Source organism: Crotalus tigris, unplaced genomic scaffold, assembly GCF_016545835.1.
Source record: "Crotalus tigris isolate CLP2741 ecotype Arizona unplaced genomic scaffold, ASM1654583v1 scf7180000018563.1161478300:1536566, whole genome shotgun sequence".
Classification (NCBI taxonomy): domain Eukaryota; kingdom Metazoa; phylum Chordata; class Lepidosauria; order Squamata; family Viperidae; genus Crotalus; species Crotalus tigris.
Window position 1 is genome coordinate 622,786 of NW_024097077.1, and position 25,719 is coordinate 648,504.

General features: G+C 44.7%; 2 protein-coding genes across 6 annotated transcripts in view; one reads left to right on the top strand and one right to left on the bottom strand.

Moving 5' to 3' along the window:
- The first annotated feature begins 1,952 nt into the window (after nt 1–1,952).
- DUSP16 (dual specificity phosphatase 16) overlaps nt 1,953–25,719 on the top strand; it is a 40,394-nt gene continuing 16,627 nt past the window's right edge. Inside the window, exons 1-3 of one of the 3 annotated variants that reach the window (XM_039354574.1) lie at nt 1,953–2,019; nt 21,530–22,123; nt 24,539–24,677. In XM_039354574.1, coding sequence (XP_039210508.1) covers nt 21,893–22,123; nt 24,539–24,677 — 370 coding nt within the window. In that variant the 5' untranslated portion in view covers nt 1,953–2,019; nt 21,530–21,892. Of the gene's footprint in view, nt 2,020–8,640; nt 9,075–21,074; nt 22,124–24,538; nt 24,678–25,719 lie in introns of those variants that run through there. The other 2 variants (XM_039354576.1, XM_039354575.1) reach the window with 2 other exon arrangements.
- The window catches only part of BORCS5 (BLOC-1 related complex subunit 5), a 51,125-nt gene continuing 37,836 nt past the window's right edge, over nt 12,431–25,719 (bottom strand). The window contains exon 5 of one of the 3 annotated variants that reach the window (XR_005558028.1): nt 12,431–13,255. The gene's annotated coding sequence lies outside the window, so the exon portion shown is untranslated. Of the gene's footprint in view, nt 13,256–16,047; nt 17,701–19,589; nt 20,068–25,719 lie in introns of those variants that run through there. The other 2 variants (XR_005558029.1, XR_005558027.1) reach the window with 2 other exon arrangements.

The window sequence follows — 25,719 nt, forward strand, 5'->3', positions numbered from 1 at the left end:
CTGTCATACTCTTGTGTCCTCCGCACTGCAGGTTTTTTTCAGGTGGGCTGTCCAATGCAAAGTGTACATCTTTGTTATGCATTACAGAAGGTGCCACAATGTGGTTGTTAAATACTAAACTACGGTAATGTTACTTTGACCCTTTGATGAGATTCATAAACAAGTTGTAAAAAGCAAAAACAATGATTGTGCAGGTTTATTAGGATGAAGCTTTGAGTTAGTAATTAGAGAACTGTACTTCTTTGTTTTCCATCGACATGGGTTTGTGAGCTGAGAGAGGGAAAATTAAGGAATTACAGAATAATGGAGTCTGGAGTTTGAAGACCTTCTAGTCCAACACCTTGCTCATGCAGGAGATCCTGGAGCATTCCAGACAAGTGGCCGTCCAATCTCTTCTTAAAAACCTCCAGCGATGGAGCACCCATAATTTCTGGGGACAAAATGCTTCTCTTCCATTCCACCCAAAGCAAAATATAGTTCGCCTAGATTGTCTAGATCAGCGGTTCTCAACCTGTGGGTCGGGACCCCATTTGGGGTCAAACGACCATTTCACGGGGGTTGCCAAACAACGCAGTCCGCCCTTTTTTCCCCCTTTTCCTTAGCTGGGCTACTCCCTTTTATTCTATTGGCTTTTGAAAGCCAATAGGATAGACTCTCTTGAATAGAGTCTAATTCTATTGGCTTTCCAAAGCCAATAGGAATTGTCCAGGCTGTCTCTGCCCTGCTGAGCCCAACAAAAGTCCCATTCTGCAAACGGTGCTGCACCCGTTGAGTAGTCCTCGACTTATGACCGGTTGAGTAGTCCTCGACTTATGACCGGTTGGGGGTCGCGGCATTAAAAAGGTTGAGAACCACTGCTCTAGATTGTGATTAACCAAGCATGTGTCAATGGCAGTGAAGCCACGATAAGGGACCTGAAGCGAAAGGGGAAGATAAATTTCACGGAGAGACCAAGGGAAGCCAACGGCCTTATTTTAACTCTGGGTGGGACGGATGGTTCCTCTGCTGCAGGTAAAACAGCTGCCACATTCAGAGAGTCCAGGAAAGCAGCAATTCTCCAGGTCTTCCATTAAAGCCGTTTATTCTGTGCAGGGACCGATTCTGGCTAAGGCATCTCCCCTTAAGAAGCTAGCATCACCCGCGTTACTCTCCGCACAGGGCAGTAATACTGGGGGATATAATAGACCTCGCACCTTTTGTGGACAGGACTAAAACATAGAATAGGAAAAAATGACAGAGCCGGAAGGGACCTTGGAGGTCTTATAGTCCAACCCCCTGCTCGGGCAGGAAATCCTAGACTGTTTCAGACATCTGATCCATTTTAGTTTTGTTTAAGGGGGCTAGCAAGTTAGGGGGCAAAGTCTAGTAAGTCTCCTGCTGGGGTGCAGGAGCGCACAGTCAAAAAAGCAAGAGGATGGTACCGTTCCAGGGTCGGAGCCACGCCAGGGACTACCCCCTTGACTTTTTGGACCCCCACGTCCCGTTTTATAAAAGGGGGGGGGTTGAGGCCAGCCGGAGCCCACTTTTCGAGACCTGAGCCTCCAGCCCTTCGGGGCTCTCCCAGCGGGACCCCTTAGGGAGAAGGCGGGGGGGGGCGCAGATCGGGATGGGGGGGCACTTCTCCCTCCGTGACCGGCCCTCGCCCTGGGCGCCCCCCCCTCCCGCGCTGCTGGGGGCCGAGGGGGGAGGAGACCAAGGGGGCCCGGCGCGGAGGGGGCGTGACCCCGCCTGGGGGGCCCGGTCGCGCGGGGGGGGGGCGGGGGAGGAGGGGGAGGGGCCCCTCCGCTCCCCGCCCGGCCGCGCGCTCGGCGCCCGGATTGGTTTCGGGTGACGCCACCGCTTTATTTTTACCCCGATGACCTCATCGCCGCCTCCCGCCGCCCCCCCGCCCCTCCCCTCCCCTCCCCTCCCCGCTCCGCGCGCTGCCGCCTTCCTGCCCGCCGCCGCCGCCGCCGGACTCGCCGCCTCCCGGCTGGGCAGCCGCCCCGTCCGCCCGCCCCCCGCCCGGAGCCGGCAACGGTAGGTCCTCGGGGGGGGCAGCGGGGGGGGTCCGGACTCCCCGGGCGAGGCGAGGCTGGCTCGACCCGGCGCCGCTGCCGCTCGTCCCCGCGGAGCGCGGCTGTCAAGCGGGCCGGGCGGCTGGCTTGGCCGGGGAGGCTCCCCCGCCCCGCGGGCGCCGCTGCCGCTTTCTGCCCGGAGCGAGAGCGCCCGGCCCGGAGGGAGGAAAGAAGGGAGGAAGGAGGAAGGAGGGAAGGAAGGAGGGAAGAAGGAAGGAAGAAGGAAGGAAGGGGGAGGGAGGAAAGAAGGAAGGAAGGAGGGAAGAAGGAAGGAAGAAGGAAGGAAGGGGGAGGGAGGAAAGAAGGAAGGAAGGAGAAAGGGGGGAAGGAAGAAGGAAGGATAAGAGGGAGGGGGAGGGAGGAAAGAAGGAAGGAAGGAGGAAGGAAGAAGAAAGGAAGAGGGAGGGAGGAAAGAAGGAAGGAAGGGGGAAGGGGGAAAGGAGGAAGGCAGGAGGGAAGGAAGGAGGGAAGAAGGAAGGAAAAAGGAAGGGGGGAGGGAGGGGGAGGAAGGAAGAAAGGAAGGAGGGAAGGAAGGAGGGAAGGTGAGAAGGTGAAGGGAAGGGAAAGAAAAGGGATGAAGGGAGAGAGGAAAGGACGGAGGGAGGGAGGGAGGACGCGGGGGGGGGGCGGACAGGTAAGGCGAGGGCAGGTGCGGGCTGCCTCTCCGGCCTCGGGGGTCGCCCTGGACGGAGCCCGGGAGCGCCTCTTGCGGGGGGGGGCTCCCCTCTGCCTCCCCCCCGGGCGCCCCCCCCGGGCGCCCTCCGGCCGGCCGGCCAGCCAGCATCCGTGCCGGAGCCTTGGCCGGCCCCCGAGGTGAGCGCGCCGGGGCCTCCGTCCGTCCAGGGCCCCGCGGGAGCGGCGGGAGGCTCGGCCGGGCTGCGGCGGCGTCCCTGGATCGGGGGAGGGTCGCGAGCCGCCTCCGCGGCGCTTCCTCTGCCCGCCGCTGCTTGGCGGAGCCCCGCGCGGGAGGAGCGCTGCCCGGGCACAAAAGACCCGGGCCGAGGCAGACGGGCTTTTGCAAAGCGTCCCGAGAGCCCTTGGCCCGCAAAGGACCAAGTGGCGCTAATGCAAGCCCCCCCCCTTCTCCGCCGAAGCACGTGGCTTGGGGGGGGGCTGTCTCTTGTCCAAGCGCTGCCTTGAAATTTTATTTATTTTTGTTGTTGTTGTTGTGGTTGTTTAAAGTAACACCAGCGGATGAATGTCTTGTGAACGGACGATTTTGCCTGGACAGGAAGTGAAACGTACTTCGTTGTATATATATGGGGACCCAGATTGTTGGGGGCAATGTAAATATATATACACACATTGCTTACTGGTGTACACCACTTAGAGAGTGCTTGCACTTAAAGCGGTATATAAGTCAAATAAATAAATAAATTTGCGGCAGGTGAGGAATTATAGAATAGTTGGAAATGACGCCCTGAAGGTCAGCTTTTATTTTCAAATAGTGGGCAGTCTTGGTTCCTGATTTGCTTACTAGTATGGGTGGTGTGTGTGTATGTGGATGTGGGTGTGCACGTGGACACACCTTTAGGCCAGTGTGGACTCCTGATTGCTTGGACTAGTCTCTTGTCATTTCTTGCAAGATTTGAGAAGTTCTTTGCCATTGCTTCCTTCCCAAGGCCAGCCGGGAGTGGCTGGCCCAGAGTTATTTAGTAGCTGAGTCGGTGCTTCAAGCAGGACCAGATCTGGTTTCTCTAGCCCAGGGCTCCCCAACCTTGCCAACTTGAAGATCTGTGGACTTCAACTCCCAGAATTCCCCATGGCTGGCTGGGGAAGTCTGGGAGTTGAAATCCACAGGTCTTCAAGTGGCCAAGATTGGGGACCGGGGACCCTTGCTCTAACCTGCGGCCTTAACCACTATCCCAGTCTGAACGTTTGCAAGCACATGTCATTTTTAAAAAAATGTAAAAAAAGTTTCAACGGATCTTAACTCAAAGGGATCCTTGTGGATTCACATGGGATTGAAATGACTGAGAAAGGGAGGGGGAAATGTACATAGATGTGTAATCACACACCTACTTGTGTATCATCCCTGCCCTTTAAAGGTCTGATGATATGGTAAATGGTGGGGTGGGGCTGCAGTTCCTTTGCTAAGGAGGACCTCACGTGTGGCCATCAGCAGATCAAGAGAAGAGCTGAAAATAGGAGATTCAAGAACATAGAGAGGAGCTTTGCTCATAGATGCAAAAGGATCCTTTTGCCCTAGTTGCCCCAAATTATTCTCCAAAGGACCAGAGGGAAGGATGAGAAACAATGGTTGGACCCTGATCAAAGAGAGAAGCAACCTGGAATTAAGGAGAAATTTCCTAACAGTGAGGACAATCAACCAGTGGAACAGCTTGCCACCAGAAATCGTGGGCGCTCCATCACTGGAGGTTTTTAAGAAGAGGCTAGACCAGTGGTTCTCAACCTGTGGGTCGGGACCCCATTTGGGGTCGAACGACCATTTCACAGGGGTCGCCAAACAACGCAGTCCGCCATTTTTTTCCCCCTTTTCCTTAGCTGTGCTACTCCCTTTTATTCTATTGGCTTTTGAAAGCCAATAGAATAGACTCTCTTGAATAGAGTCTAATTCTAATGGCTTTCAAAAGCCAACAGGAATTGTCCAGGCTGTCTCTGCCCTGCTGAGCCCGCCAAAAGTCCCATTCTGCAAATGGTGCTGCACCAGTTGAGTAGTCCTTGACTTATGACCGGTTGAGTAGTCCTCGACTTATGACCGGTTGGGGGGTCACGGCATTAAAAAGGTTGAGAACCACTGGGCTAGACAATCACCTGTCTGGTGATGATATAGGTTCTCCTGCTTGAGCAGGGGGCTGGACTAGAAGACCTCCAAGGTCCCTTCCAGCTCTGTTCTATTCTAAATTCAGAAGAAGGGGCTTCCTCAGAAGCCACTGGTCATAACTGAGGCAGACAACCTTCTTTCACGTACCACCTAACGCCAGGGTCAAAGCTTGAGCATCATCAGAGGACGTTTTACTGAGTAGCCTCTGCTTAAATTAAGATCAGCTCAGGTGAGTTCCATTTTCCCTTAGGACTGAACCGTTCCCAAACTGAAGCCATCCGTCTGAACTCTCTCATCCCCTAAACACTTTAAAATGCTGTATTTGCTTTCATGTGTTCTGGAGACTTCCACTATTTTTCTATAAAATGGATTTTTTTTTCCAGTTCTGGAAGCTGAATGAGATGATGCCTTTCAACAGTTTCCGTGAATTATCTCTTACCCACCCACCCTTTTACCTACTTATTCCCCTACTTATTTCTTGTGTATTTCTTATCATATCCTTGCCTCATTTAGAGGCATTTCAAATGGCTGGTGTATTTTAACCTGCAAGACTCAGAATTAGATGTGACATTTCGGGTAAAAAAAAATGGGGTAGTATAGAATAAAGTGGAATAATTCTTGTGTTTGGAAACTAATTGTTATAGTGTCGTCCAAATATTACATAATCTTGTTTTGCATCAGCATCAGCTCATAAATTTGTGATCAGCAATCAGCTAAAATTCTGGAAAGTTTTCCATATCTCCATTTACTGTCAAGGCAGCTTCTCCTCATTTGTTATGTAACTTGAGGAAGACAAAGTGGAGAATTTTATCCTTTTTAACTTCCATTCAGTTTTTTTTATTCTGTCCAAGTCACTTACTAATCACTACTGTATGTTTTATCTTCTGGGTTGCAAACATTGCAATAGTTTTAGGCCGGCTGGAATTTTATGAGTATTCTCTTGATTATTTAAGATTTTGAAAGAGCCAGACATACCTGAAAAAGTTTCTGGTTTTTTGAGCCATCAAAATGCACCCTTGAGGGCCTGTTTCCTACTACCCCCAAGCTTATTGCAATAAATCAGTGTTTATAAGTTTCCTACCCAAAGTATCATGACTATCAGATGCATCCTTGTGAGATGCACCTTGAAACTAATATTATTTCAACAACTTTCTCACATTCCGTGAAAAGTTGATTTTTTTAGGTAAGAGAGAGGGAAGATTAGTCCCATGGAATTTGTCACTGACAAATCTCTACTTGTTTTGATTTTTACTAAACGTGGGTTATTATCAAGATGCTTATACAATTATGTAAATTGGGGGGGGGGAAATGGTAACAAAAGGACTGCTGGAACTTTGTAAACATGGCATTAAAAAGTAGCATGTGGTACTCATTCCAGATGTTTTGATCTAAACTAAAATAGTCTCATTTGCTTTATAAATAGTCATTTCCTGTGATGCTTAAGCCACTGTAGGTATCAGCACCTACCTAAACTTGACTGATCCCCCAAATATTAAGCTGAGGTGAACTTGGTTATTCTTGGGATGGGAAACCGTTAGTAAACTCTCAGTCTAATTGGAAGTTGGAAAAATGCCATGGAGGGAATTGATGACAAGCTGCCAAAAAAATAATAATACTTGGTTATGTTCCCAAGTGAAGCAGTAGGTGTGAACTTAAATGGACTCCAGAAGATGATAGAGGACAGGAAGACCTGGAGGAACATTGTCCATGGGGTCGCGATGGGTCGGACACGACTTCGCAGTTAACAACAACAACAACAAGTTCCCAAGACATTGAGAATTTGCTGTCTTAATTTATAATCTCTGTCCGGCATCTTTATCTTTACCTTAGGGCTTATGGTGACTAAGCTGGATTGCAGGTGACCTTGTAGCAAAATAAGAATTTAGAGACTGACCTTCCTGATTTACTAAATTGGATAGTAAATGACTTAGCACTGGATAGGCTTCCCCTTGCAATCTGCTCTAAAGTATCTCCTCATTGGCTATTCATGCTTGTGAACTTATTTGTTTGTATCCTGCCTTTATTATTTTTGCAAATAACTCAAGGTGGTGGCCGACATTTCCAACACAACTTCCTCCCCCTGTTTTCCCCACAACGTGCTTGTGAGATGAGTTGGGCCGAGAGTGACTGGCCCAAAGTCACCCCCCTGGTTTTAATGGCTAAGGCAGGACTTGAACTCATGATCTCCTGCTGTCGAGCCTGGTGCCTTAACCCAGGGGTCCCCAGCCGTGGCAGCTTAAAGACCGATGGACTTCAACTCCCAGAATTCCCCAGCCAGTCCACCGGTCTTAAAGCTGCCACGGTTGGAGGACCCCTGACTTACCCAATAGATCAAACCGGCTCTCATTGGGAGCAGATTCTATGAGGATACCAGAAGGACTGGCTGAGAGTCCTTGAATTTGCTTATTTATATTTCAAGGCTCTACCCAGTGGTGGCGAACCTATGGCACGGGTGCCAGAGGCGGCACTCAGAGCCCTCCTTGTGGGCATGCGCGCCGTCACCCCAGTCCTAGACCTTCAGCTGGGTTTTATAAAACCTTTTCGCTTTAGGCCTCTGCCACTGTGTGCAAAAAAAAAAAAAAAAAGTTCAATCAATCAGTCAATTTCAACTTCTCGCGGGGGAAAAAAAAAAGATCTCGCAAAGTTGGAATTGATTGATTGAACTTTTTAGTCCCACCCAGTCTGCCGTTACCACCGCAGCCACGCCCACCCAATGGACCACACCCAGCCAATAGGCCACACCCACCCGGCACTCGACAATGCATAAGTGGGTTTGGGGTTGCAATTTGGGCACTCAGTCTCTAAAAGGTTCGCCCTCACTGCTCTACCCCCTTTTCGACAGGATCATCACTCAAATATATGGCCCTGCTAACCAAGCAAGAGATCATGAGTTCAAATTCTGCCTTAGCCATGAAAACCAGGGGGGGGGATGACTTTGGGCCAGTCACTCTCGGCCCAACCCATCTCACAGGCTTTTTGTGGGGGAAATAGTAATTGCCAGCCAGCAGGATTCACTTAAAAACAGTAGTGTTTCGCTTAACCTTTCTCGGCTAATTACAACACAAAAAGGCCAAAAAAAATCAGGTGCGGTCATTAAACCGCCGTGCTTAGCAATGGAAAGCCTGGTCCCCCTTGGTCTTGAGTTGAGTTACGTAATAATATCTAGAGTTCTGGCTGTTTGGGCTTCTGCGCAGACCTACAAATTCACAAGGTGATTCTTTTCTCCCATCTCATCCCTGTAAATCATTCACAAACAGACACAAAATCTGGCGCTTGGATCCCCCTTTGCCAGGAGCTCAGCTTCCGGAGAATCAACCGTTGCTCGGCACGTCCTGAAAAATATTTCAAGCGTTCAAAGTATTTCATTCAGAAGCACCAGCACGGCCTCTCCCAGAGTCATTGATTGAGACGGGTGGCTATAGAAATGGAAAAATAAATAAATAAACTGATTTCTGGATAAATGGCATATTCCGGAGGAAGCCCTCATCTCGTGCTTCTCTGCACAGGTGCTTGGTGGAAGCCATCCTGAGGACAGGTGTGCCGTGGTGTCATTGGTGGCACCGGGGCTTCCCTGCCCGCCCTCCCCTTGCTTAACTCACAGCTGAGGGACAGGGGTTCAGCTGACCTTTATGTACTGTACAAGATTCATCACAGAATCTAACATATAACCCTAACCCTAACCCTTCCCGTGTGATTTAAGGAGTGTGCTTACAAGGCTAATTCACCTGTCCCTCTGTGTGTGTGTGTGTGTGTGTGTGTGTGTGTGTGTGTGTGTGTGTCACAGCCAGTAATCTATAAAGAGACAAGTTTTGATGTGAGGCCAGCAGCTTTGTTGTAAAGGTTCCTTTTTTTTTTTTAGCTGAGCTAACACCAAACTGCTCTGATTTTATGCTTGTTCAGCTTTGCGTGCACTCCCTTTACGTCCTCCCTTTTGGGAGAGCATTTCTCATTCCCCCCCCCCAACGGCCGCGACAGGTTCTCTCGTCTAATGGCCTTGTGAGGGAGAGGGCAGCCTGTGTTTTTCTTGTGCTCCATTTGTGGTTTGTTGCAGAGCCAAGAGTGACCTACTCGGATTTGGCTCGGGCTGAACTGGCAGCTGTCCACCCAGAGTCTCTGCAAAACGCTCTCTTTCATGGCGCGCGAAGGAGCAGAGGAAGCAGGAGAGGATAAGAGGGAATGAAAATTGCAGTGCAGTATCATAGCGAGGCGAGCACGGTCTGCTCTCCTAAGAGGTACCATCCTTCACCCTTTCCTCCTCATGGGCATAATGTTATACTTTGCAAGTTGAGGCATTTCTGAGTAAATTACTATAGTATAACCTAAAAAGTTGTGCTATTGATGTGTTGGTGGACTGCCTCATATAAAGTATAGTCCCAGACAAATTCAAAGAGTAAACTTTTACGGGTTAAATTAAAAGAGCAGCCAGAAGCAAAGCTTCCTTCCTGTTATTTAGTGACCCTTTTTCCGTGACCTAATTGTGGGATTTGCTATTTGTCTTCCCTCTGTCACACATCTGTCAGTTGCATCCAGCCCAGAAGTGTCTGAGCGGTCAGGCTTTATCAATCTCCTTTTCCCCCCCAGTAGATGAAATGGAACAATTTTAAATGAAACCTTTTTCTCCTTCAAAAAGTTTGCAGCAGTGATTTAATTTTCTGTCAGCTGAGCATCTCTTCAACTGAATTCTCAGTACTTTTTTCCACTCCAGTGAATAGCGAAGATTTATAAAGAGGGATGTTTCCTTCACACTGAACTCAGCTTCTGGTGACATCATAGATGTGCGCATGGAGTTTTCTTGGCAAGCGATTCCAAAATGCTTCGGGATTTTTTTGTTTTATTTCTCTGCTTAAGCTAGGTCTTGGGATTTCCTGATGGACTCTGTCCAAATACTAACCTGATCCAACTCAGCTTAGCTTTTGTGCCCAGACAAGGAACCACCAGATGCTAATAGATTCTGTGCATTTAGGACATAAATGATCTCTCGTGAGATAAAATCCAAAGCATGTTTTAAAACTTTGATTACAAATGAGCATTGGTTCTGAAGCACAATTTTGAAGCTCAGTGTCGTTTTTCCATTCCCCATGTCCAACCTTTCAACAAAAGAATTTTAGAAGAAAAAAAATAATGTTACAAAAAAAACCTGCCTTTGACAAACAACTTTTATTCCAAACTTCATAATATAAATAACAACGCTATTTAATCAACTCGGGAAATGATATGACAAAATAACCAAGTCTTTTTGCTTGTTATTTCCATCATGAAAACTGAGTGATGGAAGATCAGTGTCGCTCAAGGCTTGCTGCGAAGTTTTAATATTTTCTTAGTGCCTGCCAAGAGATCCTAACAAGACTGTGTTTTCAATAAACACGTCCCTCCCCCAAATAATCAGTGAAAAATGCTTAGGGGCCACCTCACTTTTCCCCAATGTGTGTTGCAGACAAACGCACATTTTTAACTTACCATTTACTGCTCCCAGAAACAAAAATCTGAGAAAGCCAGTTCATTGCTTTCCATTTAGTGCAAGCCAAACTGATTGCTGGTATGGCTAAAGGACCCACTCTTGTCAGTTTCTGCTGACTTTCCGATGGAATGAGAAGATTAACCTTTAAGCCTTCCATTGGTGCAAGGTTTAAGGCCTTCCAACATGCTTCCTTTTTTCTTATTTTGCTAGAGATTTAATTACATTTTGATCTCATAGAATCGTAGGGAGGAAAGGGACCTGAGAGGTCTTCTCCAGCATGATGAGTGTAGAATCCACCGGATGGGTAATTTCAGCCTTCCTGCTCAGAAGAGACTAAGTCAGAACTTTGGCCACGCCTCCCTCTGGGTGTGTCTTCCCAGTTTTGACTTAGTCTTGTTTGGCTCCTTAACTAGGCTAGGTTAACTGACCATCTATTTAAATCTGATTGATGTTAATCTTTTTTTAGTTATCTAAAGTGTAGTGTTTCTTTTTCATGCTGGCTGGGGAATTCTGGGAGTTGAAGTCCACAGGTCTTAAAGTTGCCAAGGTTGGGGACCCCTGCCTTATACCATTCCAGTCAAATGGTTGTCTAATCTTTTTTGAAAAAACACCTCCAGTGATGGAACACCCAAAACTCCCGTATGCACGCCGTTCCACTGATTAATTGTTCTTATTGTCAAGAAGTTTCTCCTAGTTCCAAGTAGGCTCTCCGTTTGACAAACTTCTACTCATTGCTTTTTGTCCTGTCCTCAGGTGCTTTGGAGATTAACTAAACCCCCTCTTCTCTGTGACAACCTCATGAGGAGTCGAAGACAGCTATAATGTCAGCCCTAGACTTTCTCTTCGTTAGGCTAGACATAGTGCAGCTACATCTATATGGTCTGTTTCCTTCGCTGTTCATTGTAAGTCTCAGTCTCCAGATTAAAATGAGTGGATCTCCACTGTGGAAGAAAAGTTCTGGTGAATCTTTGAGGTACCTACGAGTCCATTCTGATTCTTAGCTCATTCCCATCTGTGTTTTGAGGTCAAAGTAGAGATTGTCTACGAACTCTTTTGATTCCACCTATCCTGGTTGTCTGGCCACTTCATTGACCACCTTGGACATCAGGTGCATGTCAGCTAATCAATTTATCCATAACAAACAGGTCGGCATTAAGTGTCTTCTTTGGCCAAGACGCAACTACATCCATATTGTGAGGGTAGGGTATGGATCCTTCCCACCAAGTCAGTTTACATATTCACCTTAGTCATCCCAAGCAATATATATGCTTATGACCCTCCCTGCCTTTGTAGGCAGCCACATGATGGATCCTCCTTGAGAGTAATGGCATTGTAATGTGGGCTTCGTCACTGTTGCCTCAGAACAGATTATGTGAGCATAATCTTCTGTCCTGACATAAACTATACTTAAAATCTAATCCTCTCTGTGTTGGTGTAGTGGGATGGTTTTCAGTAGAATGTGTCCATGTCAGATCTAGGTATGAGGCAATGCTGAGGGACTCTTTCATCTGCATTATTACGAGTAATTAAATTCTATTTAAAAGAGGTCTGGATTTAACTGCTTTTACCAGAGTTACGTTAACAGTTCATGAACAGTATGCACTGGGATATTGAAGCCTTTGCATACGGTTTGTGGACTGTTAACGCAACTGCCAGCTTTCAAAATACTGGTGTTTGTGCCGTTTTGGGATTTCCCAAAGGCAGAGGGCTTTGTTTACTCCAAAAGTTAGGATATAGCGGTCTGTATTTCTCTTCTTCAATGAGGGATCTGGGAAGTATTCTAAGAGGGTTAAAATATTTCCTACATGGTTCGTAGCTACATGGTTAGTAAAGATAATAACATACTTAGCAATAAGGTGACCAACCGTCCTCCTTTAGGGAGGACAATCCTCCTTTTGTAAGTTCTGTCCTCCCTCGAAAAGTGTCTTCCTACATGTCCTCCTTTTTGATATTTGAAGACTAATCTGCAGGGCTTTTTTTTTCCTCATAGAACGCTCAGAATGGCATTCCGACACCTTTTTTTGATGTTTTTTTTTTCAACCTTTGCATGAGCTGTGCTACTCCCACTACTGGCTTTTGAAAGCTAATAGGAATTGCTGCTGAGCGCGCCAAAACACCCGGCTGGCAAACTTTGCAAATGCAAGTTGTCTGTATTATTGTTGCAATGAATAAAATGTTTCTTTTATTTACGATATTTTTTCTTCAATTTATTTGTGTCCTCCTTTTCATTGTAAAAAAGTTGGTCACCTTATTAGCAAAGTTAAGACAGGTGCTTCAGTGACAAAGAGTATTTATTTTATTAATTTTCTCACAGAGTGACTCTGGGTGGTTTGCATACAACCGTTGCTGGTAAGAGTCAAACGTTAGTTGCGTTAATTGATTTCTGTCAAGACCAAGCTGACTTTTTGATAGCAGTTTAGAAGTGGTCTCACTGTATCCTCTCCATGTACAAGTAGTCCTTGAGTTACAACCAGTTGTTTAGCAATCATACAAAGTTATGACCGACCCAAGAAAGGGGATTTACAATATGGATTTCTGGATTTCCGATGGCTACAGTCACGTGGCTGAAATTCTGATGCTGAACAACATGTCTGCCGTTATGGTTATTTGCAGCTCGTATGTTGAGGACTGCTTGTAGCACTACGCCAAAAATATATTAAGGAACTTAAGCAGGAGCCCTATAAGATTTTATTCTATAACTGTGGTTTGTACCTGGAATGTGCTTTCACAGTAGAAGAGTGGAAATCTGTTGTTTAAATCAGCCATTAAGCAAAATATAACGCTATGTTTATAACTAACTGTAGAATACAGCCAATTCAACCAAAACAGTGGTCGTCCCAAGGGAGCTTTTCAAAAGACAATGGGACTTTCTTTGTTTTCTTCCTTGAAGATGTTCCCCTTCTTATCCAAGGAAGCTTCTTCAGTTCTGACTGAACGGTGGGGAATTGGCAGTCCCTGGAAAAATGAGCAAATTATGATTGGCATCACAAAGGACCAATACGTCATTGCATGTGACAGATATCCTGACACTTATTTTTCTGTGGAATTTCCCAGGGACTCTTCTGCTTTGAACAGCCCATTCCCTTATGTAAATCATGATAGCTGGAAGTCATTAAAATAGTTTTCTAAAAGTATATTAAGCCTTCACTTAATGGAGTAGAGGTTTGTGTTTTCCTTTGTTAGGAATTTTGTAATACATCTTAAATCTTTTATTGGATACTGATTAATAAATCTCTTTTGTAATCCTTCTGCTTTCTGTAATAATTCTGGGAATTGCATGTAAAGATTGAAATCAGGCCTAATGGCACATTTAATGACATGATTGTGACACAATTTAGAAATAAGCGGTGAAGTCATGCAGTGATTAATTCCGTCTTGTCATTTGGACTAAAATACCCCATGTGTCTCTTCTGTCATCGCCTTCACTTATTACTATGTAAATGGCTAATGAAAATTCCCAAGGCACTTTGCAACGGCTGGGGTATTTCCACACGCTCTTCCTGCTGTTTCTTATTGTATGCAAAAGGGGAAAATCCTAGCACTATTGCTCCCTATTCTAATTATGCTCATTCACGAGTTACAACTTTCTTTTTCAAATCAGCTGGCATCTGTTTAGAAATCTGCAATTTTCTTAATCATTTTTTTTTCTTGCTCTAAGATTCTTGCGTAATTCCTTTTTGCATCTACTCTTTAAAGGCTAATATTTTATTTTTAATCATGTCAGAAATAATAGAACAGAACAGAATAGAATGTAGAATGGAATAGAAGGTGGAATAGAATAGAATAGAATAGAATAGAATAGAATAGAATAGAATAGAATAGAATAGAATAGAATAGAATAGAAAATATGGAATAGAATAGAATAGAATAGTTTTCCTTGTCAGAAATTCTTCCTTATTTCCAAGTTGGATCTTCCTCTGAATAAATGCCATGAGAAGCAGACCAGAAGCTTTGCCTACTTTCAGACCTGGAGTATTTCTTTAGAGAGGTTACATGGATGTCCATGTCTACAAGGTGGTGGGAAAATATTAAGATGACAGGTGTGACCCCGAGGAATGAAACCCTGACCTGTGTTTATATTCACTGCTACAGTTGCCCCTGCTAAACGCATAGTTTCACCAAAATCCAAAAACAGAAAGTGAAAGAGGATTTTTTTTAAAAAGGTTGTTGTGAAAATTTCCCAGTTCTTTCTTTCTTTCTTTCTTTCTTTCTTTCTTTCTTTCTTTCTTTCTTTCTTTCTTTCTTTCTTTCTTTCTTTCTTTCTTTCTTTTTGAGTCATAGCTCACCTGTAGGGAGATAAGCCAAATGTCCTTAAGGCAACAGGTTGGGACAAGTCAAGTCAGATCCGTTGGCCTTCCATCTGACTGACAGAACTTTGCTTTCATGTTGGTTAAGGATATTTCAACCTTGCCTCTCCCCAGCTGTGATTTCAGAGGAGGGCAGTTTTTATTAACATTTCCGTGTCTAGTAACAGAAGGATATAAAAGCTGGAAGGGTTTATTATTGGGACCATCGTGTCCAACTGTGTGGCTGAAAAAGAACCATAATTGAAATTCAGTGGAGTGCAGTGGAGATTCTCCAAGGAAAACAAACATGGTATTTCAATTAGTGAATTTTAGGTAAACATTACAACAGCGTTTCTCAACCTTGGCACTTGTGAGATATGTGGACTTCAGCTCCCAGAATTCTCCAGCCAGCCGTGGCTGGGAGTTGAAGTCCACATATCTCACAAGTGCCAAGGTTGAGAAACACTGCATTAAATCAAGCAAAAGTAGGCTTGGTTTAGTAAGGAATTAATTCTGGAGTGTGTGTGTGATGGGGGAGGGGGAGAAAATCACACCAGGTATATCTCATTCTTAGCTGTGGTAGAAATAAAATTCATATTAAAAGTAGAAGTAAAAATTCTACTTTCAGTTGATGCTTGAATCAAGTTGGGGTATCACCAGACCTTAATCAGTGAAGGACCCAAAGGTAGCTAAATCTAGCACAGCCACAGATTGTCCCACGTTCTTCAGCCTACATAAAGTTCTAGATTTCAAATCTAGATTCCATAAAGCAATGAGCAACGCCTGGGATTAATTTTGACATGAAGCGGATGTCATTTCCTTGAAGCGGCTGCGTTAAGCACACAAGGAAACAAGGCAATCTCTTTCTCATGAAGCCTTTTTAGGGGAGACACGTTCCAACATGATCCTTGTCACACAACGTTGAAGGAACAATGAGTTCTCAACTAGAAGCCGAACAAATCTCTTCTTCTGCTTTAGTATTTTTTTTTAAATAAATAAATAACTTAGGAGCATAGCATGGATACAGTTCAGCCAGAGTTCTTTACTTGTGATGGGAGAAAATTAAGTTCAGTTGAGAAAGTGAAATTTGCTTGGATTAGCTTTCCCTGGATCGTGCCCAATTTTTAAATCCTTGTTTTCCTTCGACTATTATTCTGATAGGGGCTATTGTTAGTGTAACTCCTAGGAGTAGAAGTCAATCCACATTCCTTCAAGAGGAGAGGGGAGTGCTCCGGGTCACGTCCAAAATGGCTTTTCCCAGCCCCTCCCCATTAGTTGGGCCATCTTGACCAAGGGGCAGAATAGAGAAATCAGCGAGGATATTGTAGGGGGTTAATATTCCTTTGATTAAAGTGGAGAATTTTCAAGAATCGGGAAAGTTAAGCAGAACTGAAGCAGAGGGACAGATGACATTCAGAGAGTGCTGTTTCTGGAGAAATAAGTCAGCCATTCAGCCGGATATTGCATAACGTTGTAATTTATTTTTATTTGTTTTATGCTAGTCAAATCTAATTGTCTCTGCGCCTCTTCATATTGACGTTACAGAAATGAGTCTTTAAACTTCAGTCTTCAGTCCATCAGTAGGGCTACACGCAAAGAACGCCAAGCTTTCTCTATAATTTTCTTGTATTCTGTAACATTAAACTATTTGAAACATCTTCTAGCCAGTCCCTTTTTATGCAGACTTTGGAAGCAAAAACTGAGCCGTTTCTGGGTCTGCATTTTTTTGTAAGTTTCTTTTAATCTGCTGAACAGCTTTGTAAACTGTCTGTGTTACCGCCTAATGTTGGAAATTCTGAGTATTTAAAAGAATGTTGACCAGTTATCTTTTATCCTTTTTACATGACATTTGATTTAGTTTGTTGAGATTGAGCTATTTCCCTCAGGGAAGCAAAGAAGGGCTGAATCCTCTAGCTAAGCCCCCCAAACACCAGAAGACCAGGGGCTGCACGCTTCATTAGTTGCTACACCATTGGCTTTCTCATCATTAGAAAGGTAACAGGGAGCGATCGCTCACATAACTGGGTTTGGGGGGGGGGAAAGTAAGGCAACAACACATTATGATTGTAAGTCACGATGATCATAAAACAGGCCATCTTGTGACCAGTCCGATTTTACAACCTGTATTTGAGGAGGTCATTGTGAATCCATGGTCATTAAGCGAAACCATTGTTTGCTAGGGGGCAATTTTGCTGAAAACCAGAAGCAAACATAGTTTTTTTTTTGTCAAAAATGTAAATTGTGGTCACATGCCCACAAGACATTGCAAACGGCTGTAGAAATTCAGGGGTGGGGCTGGCCGTCAGAATCTTGGGAACGAGGTTGTAAGTATCTTTGGGGGGGCCTCGTAGCTTTGAATAGTCGCTAAATGTTCAGTCGTAAATTGAGGACTACTTGAGGAATGTACTGACCAAAATGGGCTAAGGAGAGTGGACGGATCCTCTCCTTGCTGCCTGTGACAAAGGTGTGATTAGGACTGGTAACACTTTCCTGCCTGAGCAGGGGGTTGGACTAGATGACCTCCAAGGTCCCTTCCAACATTACTACTACTACTACTACTACTACTACTACTACTACTACCTTGATTAGGACCATCATGACTTCATCCTCCCTTTCTCTTACTAGAAAACATTGGTGTGAAAGCCTCCGTGGAGCAGAGGATGGTGGGGACCTGAATGGGTTGACCCATCTCGGGTGACCATGATGGCTTGGAATGTACGGGGTTGTTCCACCTCTTCTCAGCCACTCCTCAGCCTTGGGGCTTGTGTGGGGCTGACTGGTGGGGCTTGAGCAAGATAAAGGTTGCCTTCAGCAGGCAGACATTCAAAAGATAAGTCTGGAAAATCCTTTTGACAGTTAAGGATCAACATTTTCTGACAGAGTTCTTTGTTCACACTGGGAAGGGAAGCTGTTACCCAAACGAGACATGAGGCATCTTCGGTAACGCAGTCGTTTTTAACTGACGGTTTTCTTCATTAATCATTATTTGTATACTTTTAATTTCACATTAGGGACCCTTTTGGATTCCTAACCCTTTCCCAAATAGCTCTTATAACGCATTTCCTTCAAATCTTGCCAGTTCGTCTTTATCCCTCGTCCACACAGCAAGAGATACTTAAAAAACAAACAAACGAGGAAGTATTAGAAATTGATCAGAGTAATCTGGTGTTACATCATTTTTAGCCCCATAAAAATTCTTTCACCAAGAACAGTATCCTGTCCTTTTTGGACCAGAATTAAGGAGAACTAAGGAGAAACTTCCTGACAGGGAGAACAATTAACCAGTGGAACAACCTGCCTCCAGAAGTTGTGAATGTTCCAACACTGGAAGTTTTTAAGAATAGACTGGACAGCCACTTGTCTGAAATGGTATAGGGTTTCCTGCCTGAGCAGGGGGTTGGACTAGAAGACCTCCAAGGTCCCTTCCAACTTTATTAATATTATTATTAAATATTCATTTGTTGAATGTATCAACAATCCTCAGGGGATCGGCCACCAGGAGTTCCCACCTAGAAAAGCTGGTTCTGAAGATCTCATGGTGCCAGGCCATGTAGAGCTGTAAAGATTAAAACCACCTCTTTCCATTTACTACTGGAACCCTGGAATGGCAACGTTTGCAACAGCCGTGTTGTGTGGCTCTAGTCCAGTGTGTCTTATCTGTCGTAATAGGGGCTATATTGCCTTTTGCTCCAAGTGCTGCTACCGGCTGCTCTTCAAAGGCAGCTCCAATTGCAACAGTCCCTGGGGGGGGGGGCTGTGAGTCATTGTCCATCGCTCATCCTGCTCCAGATAAGGCCACAAAAGGTGAAACCAGCCTGAAACTGGGCATCACGGTGTGTGCAAATGGCCTTGAAGGAGAGATGCTGCTGAGCTCCAATGAGTATCGATAGAAAAAGAAACGAAGGATTCCAAGCACGCATATAAATAGTTTCTTCTGGCAGGTGATTCCCTCCTGGAGATCGTAAAGTCTTCTGCCCTGGGACTTTTTCTGTGTACAGTTCCAGGAAGTTCTGAAAAATTAAGATCTATTTATGGTTTTTATTTTCTCCGGATCTCGAAAGGAACCCAGTGGGGAAATGAGAAACAAGTGGATTGCACTCCTATTTTAGATAGCCAGGAAGGGAGGCTAAAAAGAGTCAAGATGGTGGCTGATCCGGAGGGTATAAAATCTTCTGCCTTAATAATAATAACAACAACAACAGACAAGCACCTGCAACATAACACCCCAGACTTAACAATTGTCGATAAGAAAGACAAAAAAGTCTGGATAGTGGACGTGGCAGTGCCTGGAGATAGCAGAATAGAAGAGAAAGAACTGGAGAAGATAACAAAATACAAAGACCTACAAATAGAAATAGAAAGACTGTGGCAAAAGCAAGCAAGGGTAGTACCAATAGTCATAGGCTCCTTGGGTGCAATCCCAAAACAACTGGAGCACCACTTGAACACCATTGGCATTGACAAATTCGCTATTGGTCAATTGCAAAAGGCGGCCTTATTAGGAACTGCTTCCATCCTGCGACGATATCTGTAATACCATCAAACATCCACATCTGCCTATCCCAGGTCCTGGGTAAGGACTCGATAGGTAGACAAAATGCCAAATCCAGTCTGAACATCTGGCTGACTGTGCGATGATCGATAATAATAATAAAGTTGGAAGGGACCTTGGAGGTCATCTAGTCCAACCCCCTGCTCAGGCAGGAAACCCTATAGCAGGGGTTGGACTAGAAGACCTTCCAGCCCTAAGATTCTTTGTTTTATGTTAGGTCCACATAATCAAGGGGTTGCAATACGTGATGCCGATTCATTTTGTTTGTCTGTTGCAATCATTTAAGCCCTCCGCGAACAGCGTGGATTCCCTTTCTTCTTAGCCATGTTTTGAAATTAAAACGCTCCCCATTTTACAACGGTTGCAAATAGCAAAAAATAGCCATGACGATTTGACATCTTTCAAATTAATGTTGGAAAGTTTCACGAGCGGTCTCAAGGCAGTCAGAACATAAAGTCAAAGGCCATTTATTTGGAACCAATTCTATACTTAACAGGATATCTTCAGGACTGTGTATCTGAGGCCCTGCCGGGCGCATTAATTGGATTCCAGTTTTGGGATGGATTCAGATCGATGGCGCAATTCCTAAAGGGGCATTTTGAGGTTTTTCTTTCGCTTAAAGGCAAAAAACACAATGGTAGCATTACACGGGCTAATCACGTGCCAAAGATGGTCACTTCTATGAGGCCTGGCAAGGGTTTGGGTCAGTGGGCAACTGGCTTCCCAGCCTGGCTATCTTGGGTGATTAAATCAGTGCTTTTCAGTCATTCTGCTCTGAAGTCACCCTTTTTGCAACGATCAGCCAAGTGATGAAATCCTGGGCATTTGCCAAGAATCTTGTGGGTCTTCTGGCTGGTTCTGGCAGACATCCTTGTTGGAAAGGAGTCAGGAATGACAGAAGACAGAAGCTCGTCTTCCTCCAGCTGTGCCTGGGGAGGAAAAAACAGCCATGATGGTCAAGCCTTATATTAGAGAAATTCACACGATCTTTGGACAGTTCAGTTTAGTTCTTAACTGGTCAAAATTTGGATGCTTGGCAATTGTCGTGTATTTATGACGGTCGCAGCATCCCGGGGGGTTGTCACATGATCCCCTTTTTGTGAACTAAAGAGATCTTTCCTTGACCACAGTAGTATGAAAATTCCTGCTTGAGCGGGACTAGAAGACCTCCAAAGTCCCTTCCAGCTCTATCCCATTCCATTCTATTCTCCTCTACTCCATTCTCCTCTGTTCTGTTCTGTTCTGTTCTACTCCACTCTACTGTTCTATTCTATTCTATTCTATTCTATTCTATTTATTCTCTATTCTCCTCTACTCTATTCTCCTCTGTTCTGTTCTATTCTATTCTATTCTACTCCACTCTACTGTTCTATTCTATTCTATTCTATTCTATTCCATATTCTACTCTACTCTACTCTACTCTACTCTATTCTATTCCATATTTTATGTTCTGTTCTGTTCTAGTCTACTCTACTTTTCTCTTGTCCTCTATTCTATTCTATTCTATTCTATTCTATTTATTCTATTTATTCTCTATTCTCCCCTACTCTTCTCCTCTGTTCTGTTCTATTCTATTCTATTCTATTCTATTCTCTATTCTCCTCTACTCTATTCTCCTCTATTCTGTTCTATTCTATTCTACTCTACTTTTCTCTTGTCCTCTATTCTATTCTATTCTATTCTATTCTATTCTATTCTCTATTTTCCTCTACTCTATTCTCCTCTATTCTGTTCTATTCTATTCTATTGTACTCTACTTTTCTCTTGTCCTCTATTCTATTCTATTCTATCCTATCCTACAATCTGTCTATTCTATTCTATTCTATTCTATTCTATTCTATTCTATTCTATTCTATTCTCTATTCTCCTCTATTCTATTCTATCTATTCTCTATTCTCCTCTATTCTGTTCTATTCTACTCTACTCTTTTGTTCTCTATTCTCCTCTACTCTACCTTCTCTTCTCCTCTCTACTCTCTCTTCCCTTCTCTTCTACAACCTGTCCTATTCTGTTCTATCCTGTCCTGTCCTATCCTATCCTATTCCCTTCTTCAGATCTGTGGAGGGGTTAGACTGGTGCACAGATCTCCCCAAAAGCTTCTGCCCTTTCAATAAAACCTGGTTAGTCTGAGAAGGGGCTACCAGACCCCTCCGTGGAGCAAGTGTCCCAGATGCTGTCCTTTGCTTCCCACCTGAAGAACACAGGGCAGGTGTTAATCAAGCTTGGCAGCCATGCCATCGTGCACACCTTTGGGTGGTACCGGAGAAGGAGAGCACCGGCGCTTACAAATACAGGAGCGACGAGGGGGAGGCAGGGCTGGGATTGAAAAAGAGTCTCATCCGCCTTCTTGTGTGTTTGTGTTTCCTCTCTGTCTGCCCCGTTTCTGTACAGGCTCCTAGGCCGCTCGAAGACCAGCGATGAGGGAACAAAGATAGAGAATGAGGTAATGGCAGGAGCAACTGAGAGGGACCTTTTGTTTGAGCGTGGAATGGTGACTCCGTAGCCCAAGATGAATGGGTTGTGAGGAGCGTCTTTGTACAGCACGGCTGGAAGAGGCATTTCTCTCGCGCAGACCCTCTGAAGAGAAAAATGGGTCTCCCTTCCCTCTTGCCAGTCTCCACCGAGATGACCTCATTCCTCTGGAGGACAATGGAGGGTCTGGGCCTCTAAGTTCACAGCCGTTACCTCATCTCCTTCCTGGGGGCCGCAGATTGAAAAGCAAAGCGTTGCTCCCGTTCGGCGTCTGCGGTTGTCATGGCGGACGAAATGAACGGGGCTCAGCTCATAGCCGGGGAGAGGCTGGTGACTTGGCTGGAAAGCAGCATGGAGAGATTGCTCCTGATTGACAGCCGTCCCTTTGTGGAATACAACATGTCCCATATCTTGGAGGCCATCAACATCAACTGCTCCAAACTCATGAAGCGCAGGTTGCAGCAGGATAAGGTGCTGATCACCGAACTTATCCAACATTCGGCAAAACAGAAGGTAAGGCTCTGGGGAGCAGAGGGTGGATTTTTTTTTCCGGGGGGGGGGGGGGAGAAATACATTTATAGATGAAGGACAGAACTGGCAAGAGATCAATCAGAATAGAGCTGGAAGGGAACTTGGAAGTCTTCTAGTCCAGGGGTCTCCGACCTTGCTAACTTTAAGACTTGTGGACTTCAACTCCCAGAATTCTTAAAGTCTTAAAGTTGCCAAAGTTGGGGACCTGTGTTCTAGTCTAACCCCCTGCTCAAACAGGAGATCCTATTCAATTCAGACAAACGACTGTCCGGTCTTTTCTTTAAAACTTCCAGTGATGGAGCACCCACAACTTCTGGTAGCAAGCTGTTCCACTGGTTAATTGCCCTCCCTGTTAGGAAATTTATCCTTAATTCCAGGTTGCTTCTCTCCGCGATTAGTTTCCATCCGTTGTTTCTTGTCTGGCTTTCTGGTGCTTAGGAAAATAGGTTGAACACCCCCCCCCCCCTTTGTGGCAGCCCCTCAAATACAGAAAGACTGCTATCGTGTCGGTCCTTCTTTTCTCCAGACTGGCCATTTCCAAATCCTGCCACCCTTCGTCCTATGTTTTAATCTCCAAGGCTTTAATCATGCTAGCTGATCTTCTCTGCGCTTTTTCCAAAGTCTCAACCTCTTTTTTTGTCATGCTGTCAGAGGATGCTGGCTGTGCAGGTATTGACCCAAATGATTCCCTTTCCCACCCTTAAGCAGAATCAAGAGTTTTCTTGGTCCCGGCTTTATCATAATCATTGCTAACAACAGTCTGAAAAATGCTGCTACAACGGAAGGGTAAAACAAACACTGTTGGGCAGAAGAGTTTGGCGTTTTCTGAACTAAAATAGCCGCAAGGTTTAGCCATCTTTCTTTTGTCACTTTAAAAAAAGTTCAACTCGGGTGAAGCAGATCGCCACTTGTGGCCTTGCTGATACAAACAGGAGCCGTCCGGCAGAGAAGCCACAGTGACGCATTTGATCTCGCTTGACCTCTGTCTCCCCGGAGGGTGCTCGTGGAGGCCAGTCTTCAACAGAGTCAGAGAAAATTGTCTGAGCGCATGAAATCCCATCCCGGGCTCTCTGGCAGGCTTAGCAAATCAGGTCCTCGAAGGCAAATGTGGTTTATTTTAACCTGGGTTTTGTTTTGGCCTTGAGTCTCCGGGATGAGTCATAATTGTATGAGATCATACAATGCTTTGCTGTCAAGCTAGCACAACCACCCCGATTTGGTTTACCCGTCAAGCGGAGCCAAAGCCTAACAACTGGCAGATTTAGCACAGTGTGAAAATTGGGCCTAGGTTTCATTTAATTAATTCATTATACTTACATCCCTCCCCCCCCTTCCGTCTGATGGTGTGCCCAAAGATAGCTAACTTTTAGTAGAAGGCAAAATTCAAAATAGTAAAAAAAAAAAGGCATAAATTAAAACCAAGGTCAACCCCAATCATCCTGCATCTTTTGAAATCCCATTATTTTTTTGAAGATACTCTGCAGACAGCCTCAGCACGGCACTGAAATTGCAAACATTAAGAAGCAATAAAACACTCTTGATAAGAAATACTGTTGTTGTTTTTTATCTTTTAAATGCCTGGAAACATGAAACAATTTTTGGCTGGTGCCAGCAATGATTATACATTTCAGTTATTATATAATCCAAATCTCAAAAGCAAAATGACCAGAACTGGCCAGTTTTCCAGTGAAATGTCCAGTGATGACACATTGCAAGATAATGAAAGTTTAGGGCCATATTTCTCTCATACATCGTTCCTGGTGCTACAGCCCCAGCCTTTGTTTTAACGTTCCCTCCTTAACACATATTTCCATGACGAGAAAGAAGCCAGAAATGGGGAAACTAGGAGGGGGATTAAGAGCAGTGGTTAGAATGTAGTATTGCAGGCTAATTCTGCCGACTGTCAGCAGTTTGATTCTTAGGTTGACTCAGCCGTCCATCCTTCCGAGGTTGATAAAATGAGGACCCAGATTGTTGGGGGAAAATAGTCTGACTTTGTAAACTGCTTAGAGGGCTGTAAAGCATTGTGAAGCAGTATATAAGTCTAAGTGCTATTACAATTACTATTGCTAACTCTGCCCACTGTCAGCAATTCGATCCTGACGGGGCTCAAGGTTGACTCAGCAGCCTTCCATCCTTCCGAGGTCGGTAAAATGAAGACCCAGATTGTTGGGGGCAAATAGTCTGACTCTGTAAACTGCTTAGAGAGGGCTGTAGAAGCCCTGTGAAAAATGGCACATATGTCTTATTGCTATTGGGTAAACTCTTTGCAATCATCCCTGTTTGAGACAGGAAATGTGTACAATAATAGTGTCAGCAAGAAGAACCATAGTAAAAAGGTAAAAATTGGACTAAACTGAAAACTATTTCTTGTATCTTCTCAACGACGTGTCTTAGGTTGAAATCGACGGCAAACAGGAAGTTGTGGTGTATGATCAAAACTCAGCAGATCTGGCTACTGTCCCTTCCGATTCCTTCCTGAGTCTCCTGCTGAGAAAATTGGAGAAAAACTTCAACTCTGTTCACTTGCTTGCAGGTAGGGTCCGTGGCGGAACACCTGAGCAGGTACACATGGGGTTACACAGGTCATTCCAAAGCATAATTGTGCATATCTTCTGACACCGACCTTGTTTTGCCAAGGTGTGTCCTCGCTTTCTCTTTTCAATGGAAGAAAATGCTAATGTTAGCAAAGCGGATGGTTACAACAGTTCAGAAAGAAAATGGCATGGATCTGACTTGGCCTTGCTTGGTATTAGATGCAGCAGATAAAAACTAGGGATAGGCTTTTCGCATTCTGTTATTGTACCCAACAAGAATAAAGCAGCATTTTCTGCTTGTTGACCTGTCCCGTCTCGAAGGGCTGACATCTATCTCAAGAGCCTCCATCCTGCCTTGGATGAAAAAAAACCAAATCCATTTGAACTTGCCAAATACTTTTGTAACGGGGAGGGTGGAATCCAGGAAAACGGCTTGTTTGACAAGCTTTCTTTGATAATCTTCTTTGCTCTCACCCAATTGGCCTATTTGCCTCACTTTTTATTAAGTTTAAATGCTTTCTTCCACCAAATTTGTCTTTTGGTAGGATTTGTTCTCTATGTATTCTTTTGACTTGTATCTCACCTTTTGACACTTCAAATAGCTTTAGCTTCACGCCTAGGCTAAAATGATTCATTAATGCAGGGGTCTTCAAACTTTGGTCGTGTGCCTTGGGGATGCTGCAACAGTTGTAAGTGTGAAAAACAATCATCAGCCATTTTTCCCCGTGCCCTTGTAACTTTTGAACAGTCACTAAATGAATGGTTGTAAAGAGAGGACTGCCTGTATTACATTATATTCATGCAGGCGTCTTCAAACTTGGCCCTTTTATGACTTGTGGACACCAACTCCCAGAATTCCTCAGAAGTCCACAAGTCATAAAAGGACCAAGTTTGAAGACCCCTTGACTTGTGGACTTCAATTCCCAGACTTCCTCAGCCAGGCACGCTAACTGTGCTAACGGCTAAACAAGTTGTTTTGAAAGTGCCCCTGTTTTTAAATTAATGAAAAACAAAAACAAACCCAAACTGCAGTGTCAACAA